This window comes from Danio rerio, chromosome 9 (assembly GCF_052040795.2).
Source record: "Danio rerio strain M-AB ecotype USA chromosome 9, GRCz13ab, whole genome shotgun sequence".
NCBI lineage: Eukaryota > Metazoa > Chordata > Actinopteri > Cypriniformes > Danionidae > Danio > Danio rerio.
The window spans coordinates 25,662,427-25,675,885 of record NC_141029.1 but is presented as its reverse complement, the minus strand read 5'-3'; the positions used below and the strand labels follow the sequence as shown (position 1 = coordinate 25,675,885).

General features: G+C 34.1%; 1 protein-coding gene across 1 annotated transcript; it reads left to right on the top strand.

The window, feature by feature from the left end:
• The first annotated feature begins 1,142 nt into the window (after positions 1-1,142).
• ndufa10 (NADH:ubiquinone oxidoreductase subunit A10) lies at positions 1,143-7,874 on the top strand. The gene is made up of 10 exons (NM_199578.1): positions 1,143-1,269; positions 1,639-1,807; positions 2,795-3,010; positions 3,167-3,253; positions 3,371-3,492; positions 5,364-5,443; positions 5,587-5,641; positions 5,715-5,800; positions 5,907-6,015; positions 7,651-7,874. The coding sequence occupies exons 1-10, from the start codon at positions 1,195-1,197 to the stop codon at positions 7,717-7,719; spliced, it is 1,068 nt and encodes a 355-aa protein (NP_955872.1). The 5' UTR covers positions 1,143-1,194; the 3' UTR covers positions 7,720-7,874.
• Positions 7,875-13,459: the final 5,585 nt, after the last annotated feature.

The window sequence follows — 13,459 nt, the reverse complement described above, 5'->3', positions numbered from 1 at the left end:
AGGTTCTTTTTCTTCTTCTGTCAGCATTTATACAGATTTAAACGCCAACGTGAACTTTACTGACATCTACTGACAATAAGATAAACTTGGCCATGCCACACGCCTGCTGAACTTTTTTTTCAACCAAAATGAAATCTGTGCAAACTCTCAAAATTAACTGACCAAACACGTGCTGCGTCCCAACCCGTCTAGATCAATTAAGCAGACCTACTTTATGAATAAAATATCTACAACACTCTTCAAAAACTTTCCTGCAAAGCCTGAAGATGTTTTAAAAATGAAATAATTAGATTTTACTTACGAGTCATCTTCTAATAACTAAATCATGTCAACATTTGGTGTGACCACCATTCTGTAAATTTTTTTCTCCCTGGAAAAATCAGCCCTGTCCCAATTTTAGATTGCAATTGCATTTTCACTCTTTGGTTTTATGAACAAAATAGCTTAATGTTTTTATATTATACCTCAAACTATCATACTGCATTATTTTTTCTGATAATATTATTATTTATGTACTACTGTACATGAACCAGATATTATTTTGCTCTTTCACCATGGTCTTTTGTGAGTAAATCGCTTTTAATTAGTTTGGGTAACGTTTTATTCTGTAAATGAAGTTTTATTCAGTATGTGCATAATAATATTTAAAAATATATAACCCTGAACCTTGGGTAAGCTAAATTGTCTGCAGTTTATTTGTGTGAATGATATGTGGGAGTTTCCCGGTGATGGTTTGCAGCTGGAAGGGCATCCACTGCATAAAACATATGCTGGATAAGTTGGCGGTTCATCCCGCTGTGGCGACCCCTGATTAATAAAGGGACTAAGCCGAAAAGAAAATGAATGAATAAATGAATAACCTTGAACTCAAAGAGCTAACTGACTTTAACCATATTTTTATACATTGCATGTTACTGTAATGTTCCAAATATTTAAACGTATTAAACATTTTGTATTTATTTAAGAATGTTTATTTTATTTTATTTTATTTTATTTTATTTTATTTTATTTTATTTTATTTTATTTTATTTTATTTTATTTTATTTTATTTTATTTTATTTTATTTTATTTTACGAAGGCTTTTGTCATATGAAACAACCACATGTCGCATTGATGACGTACATCTCCCGCGACGCGAGATCCTTCGGCGACATTGAGGATCATTGAACTCGCTAGAGATCTTGTAGTTTCGCTATGGCGTTGCGGTTCTTTCGGCTAGTTGTGCCTTCGGGTGCAGCAGCTTGGAAACCTGTGTCGCCTATGCAAACGGTAAGATTGATACACAGCCTCTATTATCCAGGCAAAAGCTTCATCGTTTATGTTGGGCCTAATGTAGTTCAGACTGAAGGACAACAGCAGAATTCAGCTGTGCAAATCACTTCGTGCTGTCACATTAATGTATCTGGCTATTTCTTTACTTAATCATTGTAACGATTATATAAACGTCTATTGACATCCTATTATATATGAACAATATATTTATCAACAAATGAGTGTTTGAGATTGGCTGTAGTTCTGCCAAAAGCGGCTCTAACAGTGTCAGAACCCGCATTAATATAACTTACTGTACAGCAGCTGACGCCCTCAGACTACCACATCCTGATAGAGAAGAATAACAAGACATTTTATATTTTAAAGGCTAAAATCCACACAAGTGCTGTCAGAAACCTGCGTTATGGATGGTTGGCTTATGTTATGGGTGAGAGGGCAAGCTCCCGCTTCAAGGAAAACAGCAAAATCATTTCCATTGATGGCAACTTGGCGTCTGGAAAAGGAGTACTTGCACAAGAATTGGCCGAAAAGCTAGGTAAGATTGTTTACGACACGCTGTGTGTGTGTGTGTGTGTGTGTGTTTGTTATCATTTCCCCATGCACACATTCTTTTGGGAACTTGTTAACCTGGGGTAAAAATGCAGAGAGTTTTTTGTAAATGTTAAATTTAGAGGATAGGAAATTGAGTTTGTACAGTAAAAACATAACTACGTCTATGAGAGTCCCCACCGTAATATAATAAGTTATGAGTATGACTCTCTCTCTCTCTCTCTCTCTCTCTCTCTCTCTCTCTCTTTCTCTTAGTCATTCATTAAATCATTCATTTTCTTTTTGGCTTAGTCCCTTTGTTAATCTGGGTTCCAACCACCAACCAATCCAGCATGTGGTCCACGAAGCGGATACCCTTCTCTGGGAAACATCCATACACACTCATTCATGTGTTATATAGCAGTTTGCACCTTAAGGAAGTGTTTATTTGAGTGAACAGTTGAATCACACGATGGCAGTGAATAATGTGCCACAGAAACCTACTAAATGTTCAAAAAGATGCGGATTAATATCTTTTTGTTTATTATAGAAGTATTTTCTATGCAAAATCCTGACTAAAAAGTTCTCAAACTAATAACTCAATTTTTAATGGAATTACATGGGATTCGCCAAGACAATACTATGATAAATGCACACTGTAAGCCAAATGTGTATTGCGTATACTAAGTTCTGGCCAGAATTCAGACTTGCAACCCCTTTCATATTTGAGCCTGTGTGAATTATATCCTGTTTCCAGTGTGTTCTTATGCTGCTCTATTTTCTTTGCTTTTCTGTGGTTGTGAAATTCTCTTACCAGCCCATCTGGCACCAGCAGCCACATTTAAAATCACTTAAATCACAGTTTCTTCTTCCCTTCTCTAATGTTTAATTTGAACTTCATAAGGATCATCTTTACAATAGTGAAATAGTATTTGTCTAAACTCTGTAACTCTTTAGTGAATATTCAGTATTTGTTCAATGTCTGTCTCTTCAGGAATGCTGTACATGCCCGAGCCAGACACACACTATGTGGACAAAATGACAAAGGAGAAAGTTCCTTTAGATCAGGCTTTTAATGGGAACTGCTCTCTGGAGAAGTTCTACTTGGAGCCCAAAGCCAGTGATGGAAACTCATACCGCCTGCAGGCTTGGATGTACCTCATGAGGCTTCTGCAGTACTCTGATGCTGTTGAACACCTGCTCACGACAGGTTACCAAAGCACACTTGTATTACATGGAGATGTAGATTGATGTTGCAATTAAGAATGAAGTACTTTTTACTTTATAAACCAAGTTTTGAGAACACTGTTGCTCTTAAGGACACAATCATACTTAGGGGGTTTCTCTTTGATTTTTTCCCCTTCAGGACAGGGAGTTATTCTGGAACGATCTCCTTTTAGTGACGTTGTGTTTTTGGAGGCCATGTTCAAAGAAGGATACATCCGCAAGCAATGTGAGTGATAGTGTGTGAATTTCATAATGTAAAAAGATATGAAAGAGTACTAGAGTCATATTGGATGTACATCAAAACTGTGTTGTTAGAACGTATGTGTTGCTTGTTATTTTGCAGGCGTGAATCACTATAATGAGATTAAGGGTATCAGTATTTGTGAGTTTCTTCCCCCTCATCTTGTCATCTACGTGGACTCACCTGCTGAAGAGGTCCAGAAGAAGCTCAAAGCATCAGGAAAGGTATGTGTGTGGACAGAAACAAACTAAGTTTTGGCCAGAATAATTAGCTGCTTGATTTGTGGTTGTGTAAACTAGACCTTGCTGAGACTTTTGTTTCAGTTTGTTTATGTACTTCTAACTTAAAGATAATATTGAGTAGGGCCGCATCATTTACTTGTAGCAAACTAAAGGTAAGGGGGCAGGGTTAAGAATATTGTGGTTGAGTCATCAAACTGATGTCAACAGAGAAGGTCCACCACTCCAAATGCAGAAGAAATAGTCAGACTTTAATTGACCCTTCGCTAAGCCACACTCGAAAACTGCCACACACCAATCATGGCTTAACAACCGTAGCTACATGCGGGAGGTCTGTCAAGCTTTGAGCAACGGAAAAAAGCCAAATCGTTGTGCATATAGATGGTGCAAATATGATACCCGGCATCCTTAAAGTTTGGACGGGGTGGTGAATTTTTTTTTTTTCCTTTCCAAAATCTAAAACCAAATGGGAGAAATGCTGACATGGACCAAGCTGTGTGAGGGGCCATAAAAGCAGCACAATACAGTCATATGTCCATTTGTTTTAAGCTACGAATATTTGGATTAGATATCAACAGAACAAAACCGAGATATGATCACAAACTGAGCACTTGTGATCAATATACTTCACCCGCAGCTGTTTTTTAGTAATTTATAACCCTCATGTCCATGTCAGAGCTACAGTTCACTGTTGTTTTTGTCGGTCTTTTGGAATTTTTTTTATCTATTGATGACGATGTTATAGCGGGTTAGTATCTGCCTTTATATTTGGTGTTGGATTAATATTTGCTGGTATGAAAAATCAGTTTGTTCTCTTCTGCTATTTATACTTTGATTTGCATTTTAATTTATTTATTTTTTCCATTTAACTACAAAGTAGAATGGAAAATGGTATAAAAATCTCACAAATATTCTGACAGTTATAAGTACTGTACATTGTAATGGGTCAATGATGCTAATATTTGGCACAAATCCATCACTTTCCCCTATCTGGCGATTCTTTAAATGAATGAATTATGTAGAAGCACTGTCCATGTGTGTTTAATTAGTTATTATTAGATTCTTTTTACATTTCTCTTCTTCTGCTGTGCTTTAACTAAGCTATTGAATGGTTAGTGTATGAGGTGGCTAGGCTAATCTAGCTTAAATTTTGATTAAATGATTTTCTAATCGGTTGCGATTTAGGTCGTGAATATACCCCTGTAATGCATACTGCAGTTTTTCTTGTCTGGCTTTTTCGGATATCTCACTTGTTCACCAAAAATGACTAATTATATGCCTGGGAATGTCTGACACCGACGCATACATATTGTAATAGATGGGCAAGGCACGAAAGCTTGACTGGCATAACAGCAGTAACTGAGGAAGGCGGGGTTTAGCAAAGGGTCAATTGAAGATTCTAAAAAATACATTTTCTATCAGTGGATTAACTTGCACAAACTTATTGTTTACCCAAAGAAGAACTATGTGTGCCAGCAAAATAAACATTGACATTTCTATTTCACATGGATTTTATGTACAAAAAAATAAGCATACAAGTACCATAAAACTATCAATTTATTTCTGGTTTTAACATATTTTTGATTAGCCATAATTGTTATATCTTAATTTACCATATTAAAATTTTATTATTATATTATATATGAATAAGGGCTTTTGTACATCATTTAATTATTTACAAAATAACTTACACAAAACATTAACCGAAGCAGCTTATGATTTTTTTTCTTTTCAATGCTCTAACTTTGTTAGTAAATACCTAATTGCCTAAATACTAGATATACAAGATTTTATGAATTTAGTAACTGGTGTTTATAAAAGTATGACAGTGAAATAATCCTTATCTCCTTCTACAGCCATACCTACAGAATGTTCCTTTGAGCTACCTGAAGAGCATTGAGACTGCATACAAGAAGACCTTCCTTCCTAAAATCAGGTCAGTACCAAAGCAACCAGGTTCATGTTGGAAATGTTACTAATATAAAAATGCTTAAATATTTATAAAAAGCAGTTGTTTATTAAAATAATTAAAATATATCAATCAGTTTTCATTGATGGTGTGGTAAATTTCATTTTCAGTGAAGAAGCAGAGGTTCTTACATATGGTGCAGTTGAAGCCCAGGACGTTGAGAAGGTAATGATCCAGTCTGTGTATTTAGCACCTGAGGCAGGCAAATGTGACTTATTTCTCTATTTTGCTTTTGCAGGTTGTTGAGGATATTGAATGCCTCAAGTTTCAGAAGGGCCCTTGGGTGAATCAGAATGATGTCTCTTTCCATCATATGCGAATGTTGTGAGTATTGTTTTTGTGTGCCTTTTTTCATTCCATTGTTTTTTACAGAGGTTGGACATCTGTTTTGAGAGATCTATTTTTTATACCTTTTTCCCTCATTTATTAGGGTGGAAGACAAGCAGAGGGTAACCAGCCTGACCAGCTTTCCCAGCTTTATCCCAGAAATCACAATTGGTGCTCATGAGTTAGATTCCACCTATTATGCTTTCAAATCGGTATGTGAATGCTGAAACTGTGCTAAATGTAGTGATTCATATGTGTTTAAAATCAAATTTTAGCCCTGTCCTACCATGCCTTTCAAGCGTGAACTGTTTTAGAAAAAGTTGTTCTTGTTTATTTTATCAGTAGTGACTTCATTTAAATGTATTAAAGGCATCATGGAGGCAGTCAGTGCTATCACAGTATCATAATCTAAGCAGTCTTTACCAGTGAGTAAAACTTAACAGTTCTTCTTATCAATTTCAGCAGCTATTTAATTTAATTATGAAATAGAAACAGTGGCAAGTCTGTGGCACTTACACTGCAAGACTTTGTGCATTGATTATTTTGTCCTGGCAATGTCAGATATTGCTTTTAAAATCCTCTTTGCAATTTTTAGATTCAGTCTTGGATTTTTATACTGTTGGAACTGTTCTAAATGTTGATAAGTAGGCAGCATCAAATATCTAATGTTTATTCAAATGATGAATAAGTTTGCTATTGAAAGCAAGCAAAGTTATTCAACAGACTAGTTTCCATTAGTGATGCACAAAGGCTGCTATTAAGCTTTAAAACTGTACATATCAGCTTTTTGTTTTAGAACTGGTGCTTTTGACAACATCAGATGATGTGAAGCGTTAAATGTTTCAGTGATGATGTATCCACCTTAAATTAGGGTTTTGACAGATGCATACTAGTAATTAGGGCTGCAAAATAGTGGAAAAAACCCACATATTATAAAAGCCTAGATATTTTAAATACAATTATAGATATAAATACAATTTCAGCAGTTGACTTAAATTTTTATTTGAAAGGAATTTCCAATTTTTAGATTTATTGGGATGGTTATGTTTGAAAATGCATCTGCATAAAGTATAATAAACAATCTGCAAGCATAGATAAATACAATAGAGAAAATTATACAAATTAATTAAACAATGTTTTATTGTTTTCCAGTGAGTCAAACAGTATACAGTAATTAAATAATCAAATGTAAAATAATACTTCATAGTCTTTGTTGTATAAATAATTCAATAAATGTAATCATTATTAAAATTACAAATTTTACTGTTTAAAACCCTCGTAGAATGACATGCTTCAAAAACAAATGCAAAAGAAAAACTTATATCCTGTGATGTGACATCGATGCTGAAACCAATATATTGTCGGCCTTACTATTAATGGTGTATGTCCACGAGCACAAGCAATATTCCTTTAAGTGTCCACATGGTGACTGTGTGTTTTCTAAGAGCATTTGTGTCACCTAAGGACATTCAAGAATGTCAGTAGCATTACAAAATCAGTAGTTCAATAGACTTCTGGTACAGGTGTCAGAAGCACTTTATATGGCCATTAGTGATTCCTGCCACTGTAATATTGATCTTACAGAGTAATGAGCTCCTTGTGTGTTCACTCATTAGATTTTCTTTTATTTGTATCTGCTCGCTACTTGTAAGTAATCACCCTAAAACATGGAGCTTTACCTCAGCCAAGGGAACATGTATAAGAGAAGCTTATGAATATGGATTACATTGCTGGTCTTTTGTTTTAATTTGTTTTCAGTGTATTTCTTTAAAGGTCATTGTAAAGTGTTGCTATTGCATACTATAGCTTAAAAGAGTCTAACATGTGACAATGAAATGTCTCCTTAGCTCCCGGGAAAGAGGTACGCTGAAGGTTATAATGAAGATGTCGGGGACAAAGGCATCTGGCTGAAGTGAGGTACACGGGTGTCGCTGGAGGGAAGGACATCTAAAAGACAGATTTCTTGTGGTATTAAATCTACATGTTCTCTGGCAAAAGATATATTCTGCTCATCTGCAGCTGAAGATGTTTCTGTACATTACTATTAAAACATTTATTGTACTTGTTAAAAGTATCTTTTTTTTAATTTAGTTAGTATTTCTCTTAATTTCAAATGATTCTGTCTTCAAAATGTTATGGATATACTGAATTCATCAGGGTTGTTTAAGGGGTTATATAAACAGAATTCAGCAACATCGGTGGCTGTTTAATGGAACTTATTTTATTAGCGTTTAAATCACATGACCTGTGGACACAATGTACAGATGCTGTCCATGCTGCTGAGAGCAACTTTTACATGAAAAGAGGAAGCACGTGGATACCAGGGTTTGATCAAGCACTCTGAAAAATTTGACACTTGCAGAAAACTAAATCACATGACACATAGAAGTGTCAGTTTAGCTGCATTTGAAATCACACAGGAGAAAATCAGTATAAGAAGCATGTCTGAAGGGGATAGTTCAGCCAAAACCGATAATTATGTGATAATTTACTTACCCCTCACTTGTCACAAACCTGTTTGAGTTGCTTTCTTCTTTTGAACGCAAATTCAAATTCATATTGTTTTTTCTTAATATAGAAGTTAATTGACAATCTTTTAAAATATCTTTTGTGTTCAACAGAAAAAAGAAACCCATATAGGTACAGAACCACTTAAGGGTAAGTAAATAGTGGATAAAACATTTTTTTAAGAAACTATCCATTTAATTAAAAATGTAGGCTAAAAGATGACTTTGGTTTCTAGATTAGTCATACAACACATATGCAAACTATATAGAATGTACATTTTAGTTCTTGCAAACAAATTAAATTACATGCTTGAAAGGGTATGCAAATCTACAAGGCAGGAATAAATCCTGCCGTATGGGAATTTTGAGAAGGCAGTGGAAAGACAATACTAGATTCGATCAATGCAAATCAATCAACTGCATTATTAATAGTTCATAACTTCAAAAGGATTTTTTTTTTAAAATGTGAAGTTAAATTAAAGTTTAATATCAATTAAGTTTTATGTTAACTGATATCGTAATTACACAATTTAATTTGTAATTATGAAAAAAATTACCCATTTGTCTTTAAAATTGATCACTCTGTAAACAGGTGGTTATTAGGTTTCGGCTTTGGTTTGCAATCTCTAACAAACTGCAAAACCTGCACAGAACTAAATGCCAGTCCACCTTAAACCCCAACACTTCAAAAACAAAGTGTGCTCAAATTAATCTTTTTTTGTATGACATATTGACATTAAAGTACAAAACAGCTCGTTCTACAAAAAAAACTAAACAACAACAAAAAAGATCAGTGTAGGTTTTTTTTTAAAACACAGGAAGTCATTATTATTATTACATGAAAATGATATGAGAAAAAAAGAGATTGAGGGAAATCAAAAATAAATACATGTTATATCTTGATATTATTCTTGTAAATCATTTATAGTGATTGTGAAAGACTTGAAAGCTGAAGCCCTTGGCAGCCAGACTTGTAAAACCATTCAAATGAAATCTTTGCAAAGATACTTTACAGCACATACACTTTATTTACAGTTTTACAAAAGTTAGAAAATACTATTAACATTATAAGAATTAAATTTATATCAGTGAGAAATGATTCAATGAATGTGACATCTAGCATGAGGAAGTAGTCAAATTTGCCAACCAATATTTTATTTCACTGCGGCGAGACAATGACTGACTAAACACCCCAATTAATATCCTCCTATTACCCACCCCATTCCTTTTTTATATAAAGGGCAAGTGCAAACCGTCCGCAGCTCATTAGACACCTGAAACCAGTCGTTTCTCGTCACTCAGAGATGAGATGAGATGATATGTGTCTGCGGCAAGTTTGAGCTGCTGCTGCCAGTAAGAGCGCGGCCTGCAGATCCAGGAATAGCGCTGCCTCGCGCCGCTGCTCATTTGTTCCTGAACGCCTCTCACATTACCATCATTTCTCATATTCTGGCCTTTATAGGTGATTATTCACCAAAATCTCCAATGACGATGAAATAAAAGTGGCTGTTTAAACAACGCTGGCCTTCAGATTCCCTCAGCTTTCATCTATGTTTACAAACCTCTGAGTCCGTCCATAAAAAGGAAAGAGATTCCATAAATTTACATTCATTTAATATTGATTTACACTCCGGGAGAATCTGTTTCCACTTGAAGCTCACAATATGTTGTTGGAGAAAAAAGGTTACAAGAGGCATGTTTCAGTGCTGAAAGAGAAACAGCAGGACAGTAAGTACACATTCCTTTTTCCATTTAAAATGACCAACAATAGCATAAGGCATAGTTGTGTTTGCTGACAATATATATTTATTTTTTTATTTTATTTATGTTGTTAACCCAGTCAGTTTGGCATTTTAAAATATTTAATCACAAGTAGTTTTGGTTCCAACCACCAGAGGGCCTAGTTGAAGATTACTTGTATAAGATGCTGTTATCCTGCTGTTGTGTTTGTTCAAGCCATGTTAAATGGCTTGCTAATCTTCCTTAAATATGGAGTTTCTGTTATCGTATTGTGCCAAAAGTGTAACTTTAACCATTAGCATGCTCTAAAATTCAAAATGAGATGTGAAAAAGCCTGTCAGACCTTCAGGGTTAGGCTCTATATTGAATTTTTTATAGATAAAAGCTAGGCTGTGAGGTACTTTTACAATATTTATGTCTCTTTTTACTCAACTTTAAAAATTCTGAATGTTTTCCCATATTCTTCAAACAAGTTAATCAGAACAATTTGTAAATTATCAGTAATCTTCTAAACACATCGTATGTCTGTCCCTCATGGCCTTGTTTTCATTCTTGTTACAAATGAAATATGGTCTGACTAAGTTTGAATCGACATATGAACTGGAAAAAGCAGAAAATGATGCTAGAATGTTAACTACAGATAAATCTCCATTAATCTTTCTACTTTTTCCTTGATTTGCTCAGAGGAGGGCACTGTTGTACTTTCCACCTTATAGAAATCAGTCTTCAAGTCTCTTACAATTCATTTCTCAGAGCAGAACACTTTCCCTTTCTCCTTCACTTGTTTCTTGTGTATCTGTCTTTATACGGATTTTATTTTGACAGCACTCTTTTAAGTACATAAATATTTCATACACGTGGATCCTCCCCCAGCTGTTATTATATGTGCTCTTTTAGGCGATGCTGCAGTGCGGGTCTGGTAATGACATAGCAGATCTGCTCCTGAATTTAAATTTAAAGTGGTTGGAAAAGTGCTCAACATTTGCAGAGTGCTACATTTGAATTAAATTACATTAATGCATTTTCAAAAAAGGTTTTACGAGGCTGGATTAAAGTGTTTAATTCAGTATTTAGTGCTGCTGAAGAGACTGTCACAGTGTTGTTTGAACTGTAGGTGTTATCGGGCAGCTCGGAGGGTCTGCTAAATGAGGAGAATGGAAAGATAAACAAAGCTATTGTAGCAGTGCTGACAGTCAATGGACACACAGAAATGGCCAGAAGCAACATGAATAGATGTAAAATAAACACTTAGTTACATCAGTGCATCAATGGCAAAGCAAAATAGGCACAGACTGGAGGATAATAGTGAAAGCTTGGACTTCTGATTATATTCAGTTTCCAAGTTTTTTTTGGGTATCTGATGTATGCTTCTGTTCAAAAGTTTGACATCAAAGCAATTAAATTTTTCTAAAGAAATTAATAAGGATGGATTTAGTTGATTGAAAGTCAACTAAACTTGCAACAATACTATATTATTACAATTGTGCCTTTACTATGACATATAAATGTTCTTTTATTAATCAGAATCCTGAGAAATTTAGTTTTCATCAAAATTAAGCAGCATGACTGTTTTCAACATACATGTGTTTTTTTAGCTGCAAATTAGAATGATTTTAGAAGGATTGTGTAACGTGGGTAATGATTGCTCAAAAAGATTAAATAAATTACTTTTTAAATAATTCTGAAATTACAAATAATTATTTTACTGCATGAAATGAATGCCGTCTTGGTGACCAGAAGAGTCTCCTGTTTTGAAATGGATCCTGGTAATTGTACCACTTAATTATATTATATTATATTATATTATATTATATTATATTATATTATATTATATTATATTATATTATATTAAAGCACACAAAGTAGTTTTAGGTTTGAAAATAATTCTGAATTTATAGAACAGTCTTGTTATATGCCTTTCAGCCTTTATGCTTATCTAAATAGTCTTGTTTAATTTAAGTGTGATTTCAGTGTGATCTTGCTGGAAGATGTGATAATAGCCCTCACTGTTTGAGATCTGCCACACTTGAAAGTTCAAGACCTTTTACAGTGCCTCTAAAGAGAAGCTTTCACACTGCTGGAAAACCCGGGGCCACAATTTCACAGTCTGACCATCACGAGCGGGTCTCCTTTTGACAACCCTCAGTTTTTTCTCATGTGATTTTAATCAGATTTCACACCTTGTTTAAAATGAATCATTAACACATGAGAAGAGAACATGACTTGCTTTGATTGCTTGTGTACTGTACTCTTGTCAAAGTGATCGCGGGTTATTTTGGGATGTCTTCAACACTTTCAACTGAGAGAAGTTGAGAACTTTTCATTTTATGTGTATTTTTTGTACTTGGAGATGAGGTCAAGATGATTTTATATAATTTAAACACATTTGTATTTTAATTTAAGTGAAGTTGTGAAATAGATCAAGCAGTTAATCGAACCATTTTTAATTATTTTTACCTGCAGGCAAATTAAAATGCAGACTGGTTCTCCATAAGTTCAAAAGCTTGTTCTTCATTGTTGCATTCCCATGGATGAGAAATGTTGAGAACTACTCAGTGCGATGACTAGTCAAATTTTAATGAATTTTTAAAAAAATCACTGTAAGATGTATAGCTGCAACATTCTGCAACAAAAAATTAAATAAACTACTTATACTGAATTCAGAACAAAATCAAAAGTTTTCTTTTAATCTCAATGTAAGGTAATTTGTGAGTGGCAATAACTTGAGAATGCCAGCAACACAAAACCTAAATGCCAGAATGTAAATGAGCCACTTAAATGTAAATTTTATTCATTTATTGCTTCATCGACTAACGTGAAATTGGCGTCTTTAGAAAATGCATGCTCACATTTAGTTCTGCATTATATTACAGATTTAAAAACAATAGCGGGCTCACTTTTTTCAAATATGAGAGATTCCTAAGCAGGATGCATAATATATCAAATACATGTTTACTGCTTCTTTAATCACCTTTACATAGTTTTACTAACTGTTTCGCTATTATATTTGCCATTCAGGCTTTATCTTCACTGTAAAAATTGGCAAGTTGACATTACTTTGAGTAAACTTGATGTAACTTCGAACTATTAGGTTGACCTACATTTTTATAGTCACACACATGGTTCATGTAGTTCTCTCAAAGTATTAAATATTAATTGTTTTAAAAGTAACCTATTTTTTCTCTAAAAAAAAAAAAACTAAAGTCAACTGACTGCATTTTACAAAATATTGAAGCTCCATATTTATGTTTTAAAAGTTCAATTTAATCTTATAGAAAATTTTATAATAGAACATGCTTACATTATAGTTTTACCATGATAATGAGTTGGTTGACCACCTTAAATCAGTAGTGACCTACCTAACAGCTCCACCTCTGCTACTTCTATCTACCAAAGCGGTGCAAGATTA